Here is a 20,972-nt window from a genome sequence, read left to right as displayed (position 1 = left end):
ATAACTCCATTTATATGAAATGTCCAGAACAGGCAAATCTACAGACACTAGATAAAAAGCCTGGGGCTGGGAGGTGGGAGGGTGGGTAGGAATGGAGAATAACTAATAGGTATAAGGTTTCTTTCCAGGTGATGAAAATGTTTTAAAAATTATATTGTAATAATTACACACTCAGAATATACTAAAAACAAAACAAAACCCCACTAAACTGTATATTTCAAATGAGTAAATTACATGATATGTGAATTGTATCTCAATAAACTTATCAAAAAAAAAAAAACTGGGGCTTCCCTGGTGGCGCAGTGGTTGAGAGTCCGCCTGCCGATGCAGGGGACATGGGTTCATGCCCTGGTCTGGGAAGATCCCACATGCCGCGGAGCGGCTGGGCCCGTGAGCCATGGCCGCTGACCCTGCGCGTCCGGAGCGTGTGCTCCACAACAGGAGAGGCCACAACGGTGAGAGGCCCGTGTACCAAAAAAACAAAAACAAACAAACAAACAAAACAAAAAACTGATGCCTGGGACCCACCTCAGACCAAATAAATCACAATTCCTAGAGGCGGGATATCAGTATTTTTTAAAAGCTCCCAGGTGATTTTAAGTGCAGCCAGACGAGGATCTCTGACCTACAGCATTTTAACACTGGGCTGAGCAGTGAAGGGAACATCATTTCAATTAAAATAATAATTTAGGTGTCAATTCTGATGTGGAGAACAATTCACTTTTGTGTTAAATTTTGGTTCTTTTGTGTTAAGTACAAGAAAAGTGCTTCAAATATGAATTTAAATGACATCTGAGACCAAATGATAGATTGAAAAACCAAGAACACGTGTGTATGTAACACACATTCTCTCTCTCCTATCAAAGACTGAGTCTAATGGCCTTCCTTACCTGTTAAGCTCATGAACCATAGAGGTATCCCTGTGGCCCCTCATTACCATTTGCTGTTCTTTAAGCTGTTTAGCTACCTGCAAAGAGAAAAACAACTTTTAAAATCAAACTCTAACCATTTCACTGTTTACTACTAGGTTCTGTGTGAAGTGCTCTCCACAGAAAATACAGGAAGACTGAAGTAGACACTGTCGTATCATAATATTCCCTGAGGCTACAATGCTGCACAACCACATTATCCATACCTTAGGCCAGGGTTTCTCAATCTCTCCTTAATTATCACCTCCCTAAAGAGAAATTAAATACTAAGGAATAAGACTTTGTCTGGTAGGGTTGAGCTTTGGATGGTCACAAACCATTGTAAAATCTAAGAATTTTTCACTTTCCAGGAACTACCTGTAGTTTTTAACTCCCTGGGGATGACATTACCTCATTAAGAATGTATGAATTTGAGTTTAAATTACAAAAGTAATTAAGTGTATCAATTACCATTTGACATCTAAAAATTATGAATTTTTTTTTCATTTTCAAATAAACCAAATACTTACATCTTTGGCTGAGGAACCAGACACCTCTATCCACGTCTTAGAAAAGAATGCACATGATCCCAACATGAAGATGATATAAACAACCACATGGACAGGATCCTCAAATATGGCGCCCATGGACTCAGGAGGAGAAAGGTAGTAACAAAGGCCCCCCACTGGGTAAGAACGAGCAGGTCCTCCCCCACTGACGTCCTATAGAACAAGAATAAAAAGCACAAATGGTCACATTTCTGTGACTTTTCAAACTCCTCAAAAATTATGACAATGTTTTAAGCTCAAAGCACCTACAGCTAATGATTCTACGTAACTTAAAGGATTTACTTTTGTGTCTGATATCTTCACTCTTACAAAATTATATAGTGAGTAAAAAGAAAATTATATAGTGAGTATCTATTACATAAAAGAATTGTGAATATATTAACAGAAGAGCAATTTAAAAAAAAAATTATAATACTTCTACAAGAATAATCTTCCTTCTCTTCCTGAAGACAGGAATAGATCACATCGATCTCTGATAACATTTAGAGTCAGAAATTTTATGAACTATGTAAGAGTACACACATATTCTTTCACTTCAAGGTATGCTATTAAGAATGCAATCAACTGAAATATTAACAGAAGACTAACGACTCACTGCCTAAACTTTATATGATTTGTATATTGTAAAGAGTAGTCTTTTAAGAAGTATAAAGTGTTTTTTTATCCACACAAACATTTAAGAATTTTTATAGTAAAAGAAATGGGAATAGCATGTATTTGCTCATATTAAATAAAAGTTCTGCGCATAGAGGGTGGGAAAGCAATTTTTGGATGCAATGATTAAAATGTCTGGTTCCTGAATTTACAATTTCCAAATGATTCATTTACTGTGCCCCTAGAATCACTGATTCCAAATCAAAAGCCCTGACAAATTAAACTTCCCAATAGCTCTCTCACTAAAAAAAATCTCATTAAGATCACAACACAATCTATACAACCACTCAGTGCATTTATTACTGTGAAATTATCATAGTAATAATGACTGCCAGACTGTTAGCTCATGAGGGGAGGGACAGTCCCTCCCCTCACCACAGGCAATCCAATTTCTGTTAAATGGAAAAGGAGTCCAGCTGACCCCTGAACAACGAGGGGGTTAGGGCACCGACCCTCCATGAAGTCGAAATCCACATATAAGTTACTGTTACTCTTCTGCGTACATGGCTCCTCCGTATCCGCGGTTCTGCATCGCAGGATTCAACCCGCGGCAGACCATGCAGTACTGACGTGTTTACTACTGAAAAAAACCTGCATCTAAATGAATCCGTACAGCTCAAACCCATGTTCAAGGGTCAACTATTCCGGATAAAGGAAATCATACTTCCTTCAACTGCCTTTGAAGAACTAGTCTCATCCTATTAAACTTTACATTTTAAAAAATGGCCTTCAGTCAAAGCAGAAAGATACGTCACTACAGCTTACAATACAAAAGGTAGCACGTTAAGACAGATGCATAGAATAAGCACCGTATTTCAGGAAGGACTGTAAAAAAGATAATTCTTTGGGGGAATACAAATTCTAGAATTACATATTCTGAAAACAATAAAGGCTCTTACTCTTCTCTAATTATGTAGTTTTGTTTTTTTTTTGCGGTATGCGGGCCTCTCACTGTTGTGGCCTCCCCCGTTGCGGAGCACAGGCTCCGGACGCGCAGGCTCCGGACGCGCAGGCTCAGCGGCCATGGCTCACGGGCCCAGCCGCTCCGCGGCATATGGGATCCTCCCAGACCGGGGCACGAACCCGTATCCCCTGCATCGGCAGGCGGACTCTCAACCACTTGCGCCACCAGGGAGGCCCTAATTATGTAGTTTTAAGGGGGAGAAAACACTCCTTTAATTTAAACCAGTCAAAATTCAATCCTGGACTTTCCTGGTGGCCCAGTGGTTAAGGATCTGCCTGCCAATGCATGGGACACGGGTTTGATCCCTGGTCCGGGAAGATCCCACATGGCACGGAGCAACTAAGCCCGTGCACCATAACTACTGAGCCTGCACTCTAGAGCTCACGCGCCGCAACTACTGAAGCCTGCACGCTCTAGGGCCCACGTGCCGCAACTACTGAGCCATGTGCTGCAACTACTGAAGCCAGTGCGCCTAGAGCCTGGGCTCCGCAACAAGAGAAGCCACCGCAATGAGAAGCCCGCGCACCGCAACTAGAGAAAGCCCATCCCGCACGTAGCAACGAAGACCCAATGCAGCCAGAAAAAAAAAAAAATTCAATCCTACAATAACTCACACCTCAATCACAATGTAGCTGGATTGCTTTAGGAGCTATGATGAAAATCTAAAAGAGGAAGGCAGAATTTACTGGATTCCATTTCTAGCAACTGTTCTCTCTTCAATATAGTTATTATGTACCTTTCTTATTTACTGCCATTTGGGCCATGAAAAATGGCGGGGGAGGCAGGAGAGGATGATTTCAGTATCCTATATAATCAGCAAATAGCTTCTTTGCAAAAAACATTATTCTAGACAATAGTGGAATAAGATTACAAAACAGGGAATCACTTCCATAAGAGCAACTGTGATTTTAACCTAAAAGGTCACTCAAACGAGATGTGAAAAATGCTTCCTAGACGTAAAATAGTACAAAGTACTCTGCCAATCTTAGTTTTACAATGCTTACAGTTTTACAACTCTTCCAAATACATGATAAACTGTGCTACAGGTAAATGAATCTGGAAATGTTATATATAGCAACTGCTTCAATTGTGGCTCATCTCTTTCAGTTAAAAGCATGAAATGCAAATTACAATAAATCTGAATACTTAGAATAAATAATGAAATACTCACAGCCCACTGTCCTAGTAAATTTACTAAAAAGTTGCCACTAAATCGAACTGACAGCATCTGGGAAATAACATACAGGTTGGACACCAGGGCCGACTGCAGGATGATGGGGATGTTGGAGGTGTAGAAGAGCTTGATGGGGTAGCTGCTGTACTGCCCTCGGTACCGGGCCGACTTAATGGGCAGGTCCACACGAAACCCCTGAAAAAGGAAGCTTAGGAGTAAGGCGGAGGGGCTGCACGTACCACGACTCCAGAGGAGGCAAACAGTCACAGGAGGGACTATGCAAAGACGATGCTAACAAACTTTCCCTTCCACAGAGATACACAGAAATAGAAATCCTTTTCTATTTCATTGTCGCTAATATTTTGCACCTCAGAGTCTAAACGATGGAATTATTTGCCGAACTGGATTTTGAAACACTGACTTAGCTGCTAACATTTCAAATGGTATTCTCCTCTTTAAGAGCAAAATAAAAATCCACACTCCACTTAACTTCAGCGAAGAAAATATACTTACCTGAAAATATATAACAACAGCAAACACGAAAACTGTAGCAATGAGGTTCATGAGATTGGGTAAATTCTGACGATAGAAAGCCTCCCTTAGAGCTCGAACTTTGTCTGTCCTGGTGGCCAGTAAATGAAAGAGAGCTATGACTGCACCCTCAAACTCGGTACCTGATAAATCAAGATAGAAATCGGCTGTAGCTTCATTACCCAAAGTTGTCCCAAAAGTCAAAACAAATAACCTTGAAGCTCCAGTACAAGGCAGAAATTTGAGTCAAAATAATTCATCTATGTTTATGATACAGCCATGTGTGGAGCTTCTAAAAAATAATTACATCATTGAGGCAAATGTCTTTTTTTTTTCATAAATCTGAAGTTTTCTCAAGAGACTATTCTTGACGAAAACAGACAAAGTAGAATAAACCAAAGCAAATATTTAGTTCATAATGATTTGCCTCACCTTTACTTTAGGGAAGGGAAAAGAACATTTGGAGGTGGGGTGGGGGGAGATGGGGAAAAGAAGCAGCAAAGCAGAATAAAGATGTCAGAGTTGAAAGACAGACATTACTCTACCAAGCTTGCCTTTAATTCATTTTACTAAGTATATTAATAAACCATCACCGCTATTTTCTTAAGGCTGGGACCAGGTTAGATGTTAACCATTACAAATCTTGGATGGCATTTGAGAGAAGTGGAGATGGGTAAGGGGAAACACAATGAAATATTTCATAATTTAGGTGCTATTACAAAGCCAAGGAGAACAGCAACAAAAGTACTAGTACTCCCTGATGATGCAATAAATAATGGGGTTTTTTATCTGAAATCCACTACCTTTTTATCCCTCTAGGAATGCTGAAATCAGTCAAAATGACTTCTGCAACAATGGCTTAGGCAAATAAAATTTTTTAAATATTTGCAACCACTGAAATTTTAAATGAGCAGAGGCTAAATTTTAGATACTATTCTTTCTGAAGCAACAGTTCATACTCCACCAATCTCTGCTTATCAGCTTTGGAACACCTGACATCCGCCGTCGCCTGGGACAGCAAACCAGGGCGTCTGTCGGCAGTCCCGCTCCACCACCTCGTGCTCCTCTCAGCACACACCCGGCCAAACCCGTGCAGTTGCGTCCCTGTGCGTTGTACCTCTGCCAGTGTTAATGGTAGTGGGACTAAAGGCCTTCCAGACAATGGTTTCACAGATGTTGGTGGCAATAAAGAGGGAAATCCCAGACCCCAAGCCGTAACCCTTCTGTAGCAGCTCATCTAACAGCAGCACAATCAAACCAGCAACAAACAACTGTGGGGAAAGAAATGCAAGTAAGCTGAAGCAAGAATAAACTCAGAAAGGGGCAGTGAACACCATTGACTACTTTCAAAGTACAGGCATTTTCAACACTAAAACCTAGTCGATGCAGTATCACTATTATGACACCCTGCATCTAACCCAATTTAGTTTCATCAGAAGCCAGTTCTGCAAATAAGAGGACTGGAAATGTTGTTACATTATAAAGCAGACATTTTGACTTTTAAAGTATATTTATATTTCTCTCATAATGTTTAAAGAAGACCTATTGAAAAGCACCCTAAAACAAAAATGTTCACAACTGTAGCATTTATGACAGCAAGAAACTGAAAAGCATTCCAAATAGCTTCAAGTAAGTAAAAGACCAAATGAATTATGATACAGTAACAAGATGCAATTTTATAGGCTATTAAAGGAAAAGCATGTGAACTATGCTGATACATTTTTAAGTACTATAGATTTTATATATGTGTATTATATATAATATAAAATATATAATACAATAAGTCAAAAAGTAGAGCACAAATATGTACACAGATTATAACAATGTAAAAATGCATTCAATACATACAGTGACAAAAACTTAATGTAAACCTAAAAACAATGAAGGGTTCACCAGGTTCTTAAGTTCATGATTTTTTTTTAAAAAAAAGAAAGCCTACTAACTTTATGTGAAATTGAAAATTCTTAATTTTCCTCTTGGAGAAAACATCAGTAAAAGTATGTATCAATTAGAAATAATCCATAGCTTTGTAAGTGACCTCTTTGGTCATGTGACTCCTTCCCCACACTTCAGTAACCTAATCAAGGGGGGAAGAAAATGTGCTTCTAGGCCCCCAATCTCACACCTGTCCCCACTTCAAAGACACCCTCCTACAGACGTGAGGAGATGCCCCTTCCATTCCTCCCAGCTCTGAAGCCTCCCACCCTCGTTCCTTAACTCAGTTCACCCAACATCCCTGTTAAGAAAGAGAAAACTACAGTACACCGTTTGAAGCATGCTTACCTTACCGTGTTTTTTCTTTTCCTTAACTGTCATTTCAATGGCTGTACAGAGCCTAACTTGTCTGTTTACAATCTTTAAGTTTGAATTTCAATGGACTGTAAAAAAGGTAAAATTCTCAAAACTCCTAAGAGAGCTCACAAATTCTTTACTGTTTGAAAACCAAGTTTACCAATTTGACAAGATAAAAGACAAGTTAGGACTTAACTACTGAGATTTTATTTTGACCACAGTTATGTAACAAGTACATACTCCCCATCAGAAATACAGAAGCCCGCCCTCTACAGGGCATGATAGCTGTCCATAAACCATCAGCCAACCAGACAGTGTTATCATGAACTTGTAATTAAATGACCTGTCCAAGGTCACACAGGCAGCTCTGAAACAACGATAATTCTCCAAACCCCTGTTCACACCAATGTCCATCAGACTAGAGGGTGATTCATTTATATGTGGTGAAAATCAAACTCATGCTTCTCTAACTGGACAAAGGAATTACAGAGAAACCTAAATGAGAAATGGTTTCTATAACTAAAGGAATAAAAGATGGTAAAAAAAGCATGCATGCCTATGCAGGGAATGAGAAATCAGAAACTGACAGCATCTCATTGACTAGAACAGTTGATAAAAAAACTGAATACTAATTGCATGCCTTCTAGAATGTTCAATACATATGAATCTCTAAAGTATGTATAAAAATAACACTTTAACATTTCAACCTTGCTCATGTGTGCACGCACACACACACAACTCAGTTTGACAAAATAATACTTACCTCTACTATGTGCCATGCACACTGATACTCTCTACTCTTTTTTAAAATTTTAATCAAGACCCACTATTTAGATTCCAAAACTCACTAGTGGAAAAACACTGACCATGTGAATGAAACAAGAATAATTAAGGTGAGAAATACCTTACATAACAGCATGCAAACAGTTTTCAAAATCTCTAGGTGGAAACACACTGATCTAATCACATCTCTTTAGCAAATCTACACATTTTCAATGTTAGCAAAGCCTTAAAAAGACACAATGGGTCACTACCCACCTATGATCAAATGTGAAAAATTTCTCTATACATTAACACTAGAAGGATTAACCACAAGACAAATATTTGTGCACCAGAATTTATGTAAACAACTTAGTATATACCCACTTCACTTGTTTCGTTCCAGAAATTTAACTATTCCTTGATTTCTGGTATGGAAAAAAATTAAAATAGCTTAACTCCATTTTTTATCAATTCAAATTCATAACTGACTTCATAAGAAGTCAATACTTTCACTAACTAACCCAGAACTGGTCAGCTGAGGTTCCTTAAGAATATAAATACGGGCCTCCCTGGTGGCGCAGTGGTTAAGAGTCCGCCTGCCGATGCAGGGGATACGGGTTCGTGCCCCGGTCTGGGAGGATCCCATATGCCGCGGAGCGGCTGGGCCCGTGAGCCATGGCCGCTGGGCCTGCGCATCCGGAGCCTGTGCTCCGCAACGGGAGAGGCCACAACAGTGAGAGGCCCGCATACCGCAAAAAGAAAAAAAAAAAAAAAAAAAAAAAAGAATATAAATACACCCTTACTAAAATACTAGAAAAATTTTACTGATGCATAATGTTCTAAGAGCTAGATGCCAATTTTGAGTGTCTTTTAGAAAGCAGGGTTATTCTAACTATGGGTCATAAAGCAAATGCTGTAAAGAAACAAAATAAGGCAAAAATTGGTGTATCAGTATCCTCATGCCAAAGAACTGAAAGATACTAAAACCAGTTTTCAGAGGATCTTCCTTCCCATCCATTGCAACTCTTCTTCCTCTAATTCCCTGGGGTTATAAATTTGCCAGTCAAGGTGTTTTTGTTTTTTTTTTTAATGTTCTTACTTTTTCTTTTTGGTCACACTACGTGGCCTGTGAAACTTCCCTGACCAGGGATCGAACCCATGTCCCCTGCAGTGGAAGCACGGAGTCTTAACCACTGGACCACCAGGGAAGTCCCAAGGTGTGTTTTAAATGGAGAAATAATGACAAAGTTTTCCTTTAAAGAAGTGTACCTTATACCAAATGGGAACTCACTGGGGCTCAGAAAACTACCTAATAGTCCATTAAAGATTCCTCCCCTGGTTAAAAGATGAAATATTTCCATTTCATTAGAAAAGCCCTGTGATATGTGATATGTGTTAATGATGCCCAATAAATACCTCAACAATCCCATTCTCCTTGTTCTGAATCATACTCACTAAACAATCTTCTTACTATGATTTGTTTCCTATATAAGATTTCCTATAAAAAAAAAAAAGATGGTCAAGCATGCCAATCCGAAATGGTTGTATTTCTCAATGTATATATATACTAATAAACTGGTGTTTTAGTTTAAACTATTTTTCTGACTTTGATCCTTTTGACCATTAAAAAAGTTTTTTCCTAAATTAATCCTAATTTCGTAGAGTGAACAAGAGGCATCTCCAAGATAACCAGGACTCTAGACGTTCAGTGTTTAACTTAAGCAAGCTTCTTTTCAAAATCCAGTAAATAACTATTATATAACTTAAGTACAGTCCATTCCTGGGTAACTTCTCTAAAGGATTTTTAAGGACTACATTAGAGAAATATCTTCCAAACTTTACACATTTTAAGATACTTAGTAGAGGGAAAATCATGTTGGCCTTTAAAAATTCCATTCCAAAATATCCATTTAAAAAATCTATAGGACGGGCTTCCCTGGTGGCACAGTGGTTAAGGATCCACCTGCCAATGCAGGGGACATGGGTTCGAGCCCTGGCCCAGGAAGATCCCACATGCCACGGAGCAGCTAAGTCCATGTGCCACAACTACTGAGCCTGTGCTCTAGAGCCCGAGTGCCACAACTACTGAAGCCTGCACGCCTAGAGCCCGTGCTCCGCAACAAGAGAAGCCACCGCAATGAGAAGCCCACACACTGCAACGAAGAGTTGCCCCTGCTCACAAGTAGAGAAAGCCTGCGCACAGCAACAAAGACCCAACGCAGCCAAAAATAAATAAATAAATTTATAAAAAAAAAAAAAAAATCCATAGGACATATATATGTGTGTTTATATGGTATTTCACTTACTGTAAGATACTATTATTTGTAACACTATTATGTGTGTCATTAAGAAAAAAATACTTCAATTAAACTATGACACAATAACCTATTACAAAGAATTTTTTATTTTCTACTTACAAAAAAGTTTAGACTTAGACATAGATGTTTATCATCTAACTTGCTCTTTCTGTGCCTCTGTTTATACACAATAATTCTTCATTTCAATAACAAATTACAGCAGACTGTTGGAAGACATTTTAAACAGCAGTTAAATTCAACGACATGTTTTATCAACAATGCATATAACCAAGTGATATAAGGATGATATAAACAGCTTTGACCAAGTTGACGTACACATGCAGGCAATGCCTACCATCACGACCGCCACCTGGCTGACCGCACGTGTGACCGCATCAACTCTAAGAAAACATCCTGATTTCAGAGACATCAAAATGTGAAAAATGTGCATCTTAGAATCAGTGAAATACAGTTGATTGATCTATAATTCTTTATTAGACATCTACGGGGCTATTACAATAAATTTTAATTTTCAACATCAACACAACTTATACATGTCATTTCAATAAAGTAAGAAAATGAGTATATCAATCACCTAAAGAATTGTTTCAAAAGAAAAAAAGGAACAAACATTTTTGTTATCCATATGAAAAATTGTATTTCTTACCTGAATGATGATAAGGAGACAGATTCCAGCACCCATTTCAGCGGGATCCCCATACATGCCCGTCATGACATACACAATGGCTTGCCCAATGGTAATGATCATACCAAATACTGACAAAAATTGGGGGAAAAGGAGTACATGCTTATAACCAAAGACAAAAAAAGACTAGAAAAACATCTTTGCCACAAAATTCTCAAATTTGGAAAAGGCTCTTTATTAATTGTATTGATGCTCACGTTTCTGGGCTCCATTGAATAGGGCTCTATCTTTGGGTGTATCTCCAACTTCAATGATTTTGGCTCCAGCTAACAACTGCATAATCAAACCAGATGTTACAATTGGGGAGATACCCAATTCCATTAACGTTCCTGTAAAGGAAGGGGAAAAAAGTAAATAATCTTTACGATATCCAATACAGATTAATTTAGAAGAGTCCCAGTCCTTAATTATGTCTATGAAATACATGTTAAATGTTAACAAGCACATTTTCATTTCCTAAACATTAACTGCTAAAAAAAACCCTCTCATTTATTAACACAACCTCACAACAATGCATTGAATCAAAATTACTATAAATACTACCAAAATGTAAATTTCTATGAATTCTAAACTTAAATTGTTAAAGAAATCCTTTGAAAGAAATTGTCCAAGATTTCTGTCCAAATCACTATTTTTAAAATTTACACTAAACATTTTAATGCAGGATTTTAAAAGCCCAAAAATTAAATAACAAGTTAATAAAAAGATGATATTTAAGAATATCTGTGGGGCTTCCCTGGTGGTGCAGTGGTTGAGAGTCCACCTGCTGATGCAGTCGACACGGGTTCGTGCCCCGGTCCGGGAAGATCCCACATGCCACGGAGAGGCTGGGCCCGTGAGCCATGGCCGCTGAGCCTGCGCATCCGGAGCCTGTGCTCCGCAACGGGAGAGGCCACAGCAGTGAGAGGCCCGCGTACCAGAAAAAAAAGAATATCTGAGACTCTCCTAATTCAAAATATAAAATTATATAGAAAGTCATCAAAATCAATGTTGTAGAATATTGAGCAGCATGAAAAATGTTAATGACCTAGTGGATAGGAAAAATATTCAAAAATAGCATGTACAGTTTGATTTCATTTAAATATTTAAGTGGAAAATCATTTCCTGTTATTTTAGTCTGTTTATCAAGATGTTTCTATTGTTAATGAACTTATCTACGAAGCAGACTCACAGACATAGAGAACAGACTTGTGGTTGCCAAGGGGGAGGGGGTTGGGAGAAGGACGGATTGAGAGTTTGGGATTAGCAGACGCATACTATTATATACAGGATGGATAAACAACAGGTCCTACTGTATAGCACAGGGAACTATATTCAATATCCTGTGATAAACCATAATGGAAACGAATATGAAAAAGAATGTATATATGTATAACTGAATCACTTTGCTGTACAGCGGAAATTATCACAACATTGTAAATCAACTATACTTGAATAAAATATATATATATATATATATATATATATATATATATATATTTTTTTTTTTTTTCGGTACGCGGGCCTCTCACTGCTGTGGCCTCCCCCGTTGCGGAGCACAGGCTCCGGACGCGCAGGCCCAGCGGCCATGGCTCACGGGCCCAGCCGCTCCGCGGCATATGGGATCCTCCCAGACCGGGGCACGAACCCGTATCCCCTGCATCGGCAGGCGGACTCTCAACCACTGCGCCACCAGGGAGGCCCATAAAATATATTTTTAAAAAAGATGGCATCTTAAATGGATTCTTCATGTTTTCTCAGATACTTCCTCAATGGTAAAAGATAAAAATATGTCTTATCGTTAAAGCTGGTAGGCAGGTAGGTAGGTTTCTTTTTATATCAAATCACCAAAATTTAAGACTGTCAAATGGATCTAGTCCAAAAATTAATCCAGTCAAGCTTTAATGAACATTTCATTTAGGAAATATGGCACTTCCACTCAGTAGGGAAAAGAAGGATAAATGGACCTTGGCAAATAACTGGCCATTTATAGAAAATTAAGCCTAGATTCCTTATCTCATGACTTACATTAAAATAAAGGCCACAGATTTAGAAAATATAACCATAAAAGACAAAATACAAAAGTACCAGAAGTGAGTATGCTTATAATCTTGGAAAAGAAAAAGCCTTTCTAAGCCTTTCTATAACAAAATACATAAAGGCCACAAGCAAAAAGATGGACGATATGATTAGATACAACTATGAAACCTCCACATGGCAAAAGACAGGGTAATAGTTAAAAGAAAAATGTTCGAACACAAGTAACAAAGAGCTCGTATGTCTAAAGGGCAAAGAATTCTTACAAATGAATTTTAAAATGAACAAACAGCAGTGAAATAAGTCAGAGAAAGACAAATACTATATGGTATCACTTACAAGTGCAATCTAAAAAATACAACAAACTAGTGAATATAACAAGAAAAGAAGCGGGCTCACGGATACAGAGAACAAACTAGAGGTTACCAGTGGGGGTGGGTGGGGGCAATATAGGGTGGGGAGTGGGAGGTTAAAACTACTGGGTATAAGACAGCCTCAAGGGTGTGTTGTACAACACAGGGAATATAGCGCCCCCCAAAAAAATAGAAAAATAAAAAAGAGATAAATGGCATGGCCACTCCCAATAATGCTCTTTTCTCAGGAAAATACCAACAACATAGGAGGAAACCCCAGCACCCAAATCTGTACTATGTAACCCTGAAACTGTAACCAAAGCTGGCTGGGTCTGGTGGAAATCCTGGTAATTTCTAATTCTGAACTGAGAACTGAAGAACCCAGGAGTTGTTGAAACTAGATCACAAAGACAAGGTCCCCTGTCCCTGCTGCTGAGGTCTGAAAGCTGGTTCTCTCTCCACAAGGCTTAGTTGTTCTACCTCCTCTTTGGGTTCCAAAAAATGACTAGTATCCTTCCAGTAAATTCCATTTCTGTGTTTAAACCAGTCGGTAATTTCCTATGACTTATAACAAGTCCACTCACAGAAGAAATACAAATATTCAATAAAAACATAAGATGATGTTCAAGCTCACCAACACATAAAGAAATACAACTTAAGTAACAGATACCAATTTTTACCTGTCTAACACAAAGACTAAAGGACAAATATTATCCACTGTTGGAAGAGAAATGGTCATTTTCATACACCATAGCAGAGTGTGTAAAATAATTCAAAGCTTTTGGAAGACAATTTAACAATATCTATCAAAAATTTAAGTGTACATTCCTTGTAAACAAACAGTTAAACTTCTAGAAATTCATTCTATTAAAAACTTACAGAAGAGTGTGATCATAGTCATGGTAGCATTGATTATAATGACATAAAATTGGGAAAAAAACTACATGTATGACAGCAGATCCTACAGGCCTTGGGGTCATACCTAAAACACATTCCTTACTGTCTACAAGCCTCATAATCTGGCTCTTGGATTCATCTGCAGCATCATGTCCTACCACATTTCCCCTTTCCTTTTTTCTTCCAATCACACCACCCTCCTCATTGTTCTTGGAACACATTAAGCATACTCGCACCTCAGGGCCTTTGCACTTGCTATTCCCTGGGGGAAGGTTCCTCCCCCAGATCTTCACACGGCCTTCTCTCATGTCCTGCAGGTCTCTGCTCAAATGTCCCTTCCCCCTCCCAAGATACAGTTCACGTAGAGTCTACCTCCCCAAATAGAGTAACATAAACTCCACGACAACAGCATCACTGTCTTGATCACTGCTCTAATCTCAGCACCTAGCACAAAGCTCCACTCATAGGAAGAATTCAATAAATACCTGAATGAATGATTAAAGAAATCATGGCACATCCATATAATGCAGTAGTATATGGCCATTCAATAAAATAGGTCATCCAAGATATTAAGTAAACACACCAAGTAGTAGAATAGTTATATAGTAGATCTTATTTTTCAGTTTCTAAAAAAAGTATATAAATTCATATATATGAATATATATTCAGACAAAAGGTCTAGATGGTTATTCACCAATCTGTTGTCTTCCCAAGAGTTACCCCTGAGAAGCGAGACCTTCATTTTCAGCTTTATACAAATCTGAAACGTTGGTGCATTTTTTTTTAATAACAAACAAATGTTACTTTTTTGATGTAGAAAAAAACCCACCCCAAAAGCCCCTCCTGATCCAGGCCCTCCCTATCTCTCAGCCTCACTGACCAGCATCCCCGACCCGAATCCCCGGCCTGCACCCCATGTCCTCATGCATGTGTGCTGTGACTCAGGCTTCCCTCTCCCGACGGTCCATAGGCTGAATTCCAACCCAAATGCTCTCCCAGCATCATCTCCTCCCTGGCACCACAAATCAGTCTTTCAGTCCCATGAGAAACTCAAGAATACACTTCAGAGTCCAGGAAATCTCCTCTGAGATTTTATGAAAAATCTGCACGTGTGAATGTACATGCATTTTTCTAGGCAGAGTACGGATAAATTTAATTAGATTCTCAAAGGAAACATGACCCACAAAAGGATGGAGAACCAAAGCTCTAGACAATGCTAATCACTCCATTCTGTCGTAACTCTATACTCTGTACATACTTCTATTATTACAATAAATACACAGTTTTGAAATTATCTTCATGTTTGTCTCTTCTCCTAGGCAATGAGTTTCTTTTACCATATACTGTCCCTCCCCATAGACATCAAAAAATAGTTGTTTCCACATTTTCACATCTATTTGATGTCAGTACTAACATGGAGGCAAAAGAAAAGCAGCATATACCTCTGTTGGATGCAAGAATAACTCTCATCCAGTAGAAAGGATCTGCAGAATCTGATGACATGATTCCAAACAGTGGTATCTATAAGATTACATAAAATATTTTATAAAAATGTATTATATAAATTAAGTTTGAACTTAATTTATAATGCATTCACTTAATATTTGCAATACTTTAAAAAACCCCACTACTTCTCATGTTCAATAACAAAGTAAACATACCTTAAAAGTAAAGTTCTTTAATGAAAATAAAAACAATGGGAATCATTACTTACAACATTTCACTAGTAAATATTCCTATCAGTATGGAGATTTGCTGCACAACAATGTGAATATATGTAACACTACTGAACTGCACACTTAAAAATGGTTAAGCTGATTCATTTCATGTTTTTGCAATTAAAGAAAATGCTCCTATCAGTACAGGATATAGCTACCATGTCACAGAATAATCTTGGAAAGCTATGGGTACTAGTGACAGCCACGGCCATACTCCAAATGTACGACTGAAGATGAGATACACAGTAGAATACTATGCAGCCATTAAAAATTACCCTGTGAAGCTCGTAACAGTATGAGGATGTGCTTATGTTACAATATTAAGTATAAAACAATGGTTCTCAAACTGGGGCAACTCTGCCCCCCCAGGGGACATCTGGCAATATAGGAAGACACTTTTGGTCGTCCCAACTTGAGGGGGGTGCTACTGGCATTAGTGGGTAGAGGTCAGAGATGCTGAACATCCTACAATGTATGGGACACTCCCCCACTGCAAAGAATTATCCAGCCTAAACTTCAGTGCCATTGTTGAGAAAACCTAGTATAAAAAGAATCGTATGAAACTGTATAAATAAAGTAAAAGATCAACACTGTAAAAATATGCATAGAAGAAAAAACTAGGTGTAAATATTTTTTACAATCTTGAACAGTGATTATTCATAGGTGGTGGGATTACTATTGATTTTTTTCTTCTATATTCTTTTCAGCATTTGTCATATTTTCTATAATGAACACATATTACTTTTTAATCAGAAAAAAAAAAACCTTAACTTCAGGATGCTTCCTATTATACGACCCATGTTCAGAACACAGCACTTGGCCATACCCCCTCCCTCACCATGTAGGAGAAAAATACACTTCCAATTTCAAAAACTTTCCCTATATGAAGTTGATTAAAAAAAAAAAAAAGTTCCAAAAGATGCTGCCAGCAATTTTAAACAGGTCATCTGGTCAATCTAAACCTCTTTGGACATCTGAATATATTAGCTGGGTTAGCAAAAGCAAGAAGCACGATATTTTGTGTGCACCCTATAGATGCAAACACTCTTCAGCTAATGTGAGAGATGGGGAGAAAGGAAGTTATTGAATAAAAACCAATTAACACTACAGGATAGTCCATATCACAATATTCCCTAAGTGGGGGAGAGACCAATCAATCAAATTACCTTCCTTAATTGAGTCTCGTAGAAATAGCCATTACCTCCATGATTAGATGCTTTGTGGGATAACAAACAAGAAAGTCAGCCAACCATCCCTAAGTAATGGTATTCCCTCCATTCCCATAGTCAACAGGATTAAACTCAGTGTCTAACTTTACTCCTCTTAGGAAATTCCATAGTTACAGGACCACGTCCAACAAGGGCAGCAACAGGAGCTATTTTCTATGACTCTCAAAGTTGCAGACTTTCAGGCTTTGCCCTATATTACATAAAATAATCAGTTTCAACTTCACAAAATACAGTATACACTTCAGAGAAACAAGCATTTCATGCTTGAATGGAAACCCTGAACCAATCAGATGGACAAATAGAAAATTAGTAGTAGGGATCTCCAAAGGCAGTAGGCACTGAAACCAAGCAAGATATTTCTCGGCTAAAATGGCAAGCTGTGATCAAGTTACAGAATTTCCCTCCCCAATACATAAGAAAACACATTTTTCAAAACATGTAAAATAGTAAAAGAATTAAAAAATCTAAAGGAAAAAAGTCTGTAGAGCAGCCAAACAAGAAAAAGCATCATAAACTTGATGGTCATGGGCGGGGAGAAAACAACAGACAACTGAGGAATAGGGACTCAGCATGAAACTGCTCCAACCATCACAAAGGGAAGGCCACAGAATCCCCAGAATCCCCACAACACTCCCAATCTGGAGAAGAGCGGGCTGCGCAGATATCCTAATCTTTCCTGCCTCCTCTGGCAGCTGAGAGGAAATGGATGAGAGAAGCCAGGAACGGGGCTCTCTCTGGTGCAACTGACAATTACAGGGCTACACTGAGTCAGGAACTGGGGAGCGATCTGAGGTCAGTAATGGAATAAAGCCCTCCTCAGTCAGGTGGTGAGGACTCTCACAAGACACGTAACAAAAGTCTAGCAAGAGAGCAGAGCCCAGGTGGCATTTATGGCACTTCTCTCGGCTGATCTCACCTCCCACCATTCCCTCAAGCCAAGAAAACACTATGGAGAACACGAGACCCCAAACCCTTCAACTGTGGCTGGGAGGGGAAAACTGTGGCTCTTTCTGTTTGAGATTCAGTGGAAAGAGAATCAAGAAATCACCAGCCCTGGGCCAAACTGCCTAAGCGTGAGAAAGACAAAAAGGTACAGCTTGGGATTCCCTGGTGGCACAGTGGTTGAGAATCTGCCTGCTGATGCAGGGGACATGGGTTCGTGCCCCGGTCTGGGAAGATCCCACATGCCGCGGAGCGGCTGGGCCCGTGAGCCATGGCCACTGAGCCTGCGCGTCCGGAGCCTGTGCTCCGCAACGGGAGATGCCACAGCAGTGACAGGCCCGCATACCGCAAAAAAAAAAAAGGTACAGCTTGACAACCATGTAAACACATTACAGAAAAAAAAAATAATGAAGTAACATAAAATGCATAAATTAATTTATGGCATGAAACAGTCATGAGAAATATCACACTTTAAGAAATGTAACTCAAGTTATGTTTTCTTCTTCTTGGGTTTTCTTGGGTTCCAGCTGCAAAGCTGCAAATATTTACTACCTGGCCCTTTACAGAAAAAATGTTTGCAGACCCTTGGATTAGAAGATTCAATATTAAGATGGTAATGCTCTCTAAATTGACCTATATATTCAAAGCAATAAAAATCATAATGCCAGGAGGCTTTCTTAAAGAAAATGACAAGCTGATTCTAAAATTCAGATGGAAATACGAGTGACCTAGAATAGACAGTCATTTTGAAAAGAAAGAACAAAGTTGGATGACTTTTACAACCTAATTACAGGACTCAGTTTAAAGCTACATTAATCAAGAGTTATGGTTTACCATAACGATGGAATATGATCAATGGAACAGAACTGAGAGTACAAAAATAGATCCATGCTTATATGGCTAACTGATTTTCAACAAAGTTGGCAAAGTAATTCAATGGAGAAAGGAGAGCCTTTTCAACAACTGGTTACGCATATAGAAAAAAATGAACCCTAACCTTACCTCACGCCATACACAAAAATTAACTTGGAATAGATCATAGACCAAAACATACAAGCTAAAACTGTAAAATATTTAGAAGAATACAGGAGAAAATCTTCACAACCTTAAAATAGGCAAACATTTCTTAGATAGGAAACAAAAACCATGAGCAATCAAAGAGAAAGATAAAATGAACTTCATCGAAATTAAAAATTTCTGCTCGAAAAGTTTTGTTAAGAAAATGAAAAGGCAGGCCATAGACTACGAGATATTGTTAAGAAAATGAAAAGGCAAGCCATAGACTATGAGAAAATATTCACAATACATATATCTGACGAAGGACTTGTATCCAGAAAATATTTTAAAATGCATATAATTCACTAATCAGACAAAAATGCAATTTTTTAATGGGCAAAATATCTGGGGGAAAAACACTTTACAAAAGATAAATACCCAATAAGCATATGAGAAAGCTGCTCAATATCATTTACCAGGGAAATACAGGTTAAAACCTCACCATGGAGAAAAGAGAACCTTCCTGTACTTTGATGGAAATGGAAAACAGGAGGGTCCTTAAACAACTAAAAATAGAGCTACCATAAAATCCAGCAATCTCACTCCTAGGTATATGACCAGAGAAAACTCTAATTCAAAAAGATACATGCACCCCAATGTTGACAGCAGCATGATTTACAACAGCCAAGACATGGAAGCAACCTAAGTGTCCATCAGCAGGCAACTGGTTTAAGATGTGTGTGTGTGTGTGCGTGTGCGTGTGCGTGCGTGTGTGTACAATGGAATATTACTTAGCCATAAAAAAGAATGGAATATTGCCATTTGCAGCAACATGAATGGACCTAGACAATATTATACTTAGTGAATTAAGTCAGAGAAAGACAAATATCATTTATATGTGGAATCTAAAAAATAACATAAATGAATCTATAAACAAAACAGAAACAGACTAACAGACATAGAAAATAAACTTTATGGTTACCAAAGGGGAAAGCGAGAGGGGGGAGGGATAAATTAGAAGTACGGGATTAACAGATACAAACTGCTATACATAAAATAGATAAGCAACAAGGACCTACTGTATAGCACAGGAAGCTATATTCAATATCTTATAATAACCTATAATGGAAAATAATCTGAAAAAATATATATATATATAACTGAATCACTTTGCTGTACACCTGAAACTAACACAACATTATAAATCAACTAAACTTCAATTAAAATAAAAACAAAAAAAAACCCTCATCCATTAGAATGGCTAATATTAAAATGCTGAACAATACTAAGAATAAACAACAATGCAGAGCAACCAGAACTCCTATATGGCTGATGGGACCACTTGGAAAAGAGTTAGTTTCTCACAAAGTTGAACATACATTTACCATAAACCTTAGCAATTCTACTCATAGGTATTCACCCAAGAGAAATGAAAACAAATATCCACAGAAAGTCTTGTACAGAAATGTTCATAGCAACTTTATTTGTTAGAACCAAAATCTGGAAACAACCCGAATGTCCAACAACAGGTGACAAGATGAACAAACTGTGATACAATCAACATGGATACAATCAACACCATGGATGAATCTCAAAAAGCTGATGAAGAAGTTAGACACTGTATCACTCCATTTACATGAAATTCTAGAAAAGACAAATCAAATTATAGAAATAGCAGATCAGTGGCTGCCTGAGAATGGGGTGAGGTGGGAATTGACTAAGAACAAATACGAGAAACATTTTGGAGTAACAGAAATGTTCTATACCCACTGAGATAGTAGGTATGTAGATGTATACATTTGTCAAAACTCTTTAAAATGTACACTTAAAAATGAGTATATTTTGCTGTACATAAAATATACCTTTAAAAAGTTGATTTTTTTTTTAATGGAGGGGAGAGGAATTTCCAAGATGTTAGAACAAGATGGTAGGAATATGGATGATTCTTCTTTTTTTCTACTTGT

The 20,972-nt window shown here is 38.2% G+C and overlaps 1 protein-coding gene across 9 annotated transcripts in view; it reads right to left on the bottom strand.

Annotated features, from left to right (window-relative positions):
- The window catches only part of SEC61A2 (SEC61 translocon subunit alpha 2), a 28,608-nt gene that overhangs the window by 2,834 nt on the left and 4,802 nt on the right, over positions 1-20,972 (bottom strand). For 5 of the 9 annotated variants that reach the window (XM_060097612.1, XM_060097607.1, XM_060097614.1 and 2 more), the window contains 8 exons: positions 15,566-15,644; positions 11,055-11,186; positions 10,819-10,928; positions 5,918-6,071; positions 4,783-4,943; positions 4,267-4,464; positions 1,439-1,630; positions 891-967 (listed from right to left, as the gene is read on the bottom strand). In XM_060097612.1, coding sequence (XP_059953595.1) covers positions 891-967; positions 1,439-1,630; positions 4,267-4,464; positions 4,783-4,943; positions 5,918-6,071; positions 10,819-10,928; positions 11,055-11,186; positions 15,566-15,626 — 1,085 coding nt within the window. In that variant the 5' untranslated portion in view covers positions 15,627-15,644. The remainder of the gene's footprint in view (positions 1-890; positions 968-1,438; positions 1,631-4,266; positions 4,465-4,782; positions 4,944-5,917; positions 6,072-10,818; positions 10,929-11,054; positions 11,187-15,565; positions 15,645-20,972) is intronic. The other 4 variants (XM_060097610.1, XM_060097609.1, XM_060097608.1 and 1 more) reach the window with 2 other exon arrangements.

Source organism: Mesoplodon densirostris, chromosome 4 (genome assembly GCF_025265405.1).
Source record: "Mesoplodon densirostris isolate mMesDen1 chromosome 4, mMesDen1 primary haplotype, whole genome shotgun sequence".
NCBI lineage: Eukaryota > Metazoa > Chordata > Mammalia > Artiodactyla > Ziphiidae > Mesoplodon > Mesoplodon densirostris.
The sequence above is the reverse complement of the archived record's forward strand: the minus strand, read 5'-3'. Positions and strand labels throughout refer to the sequence as shown.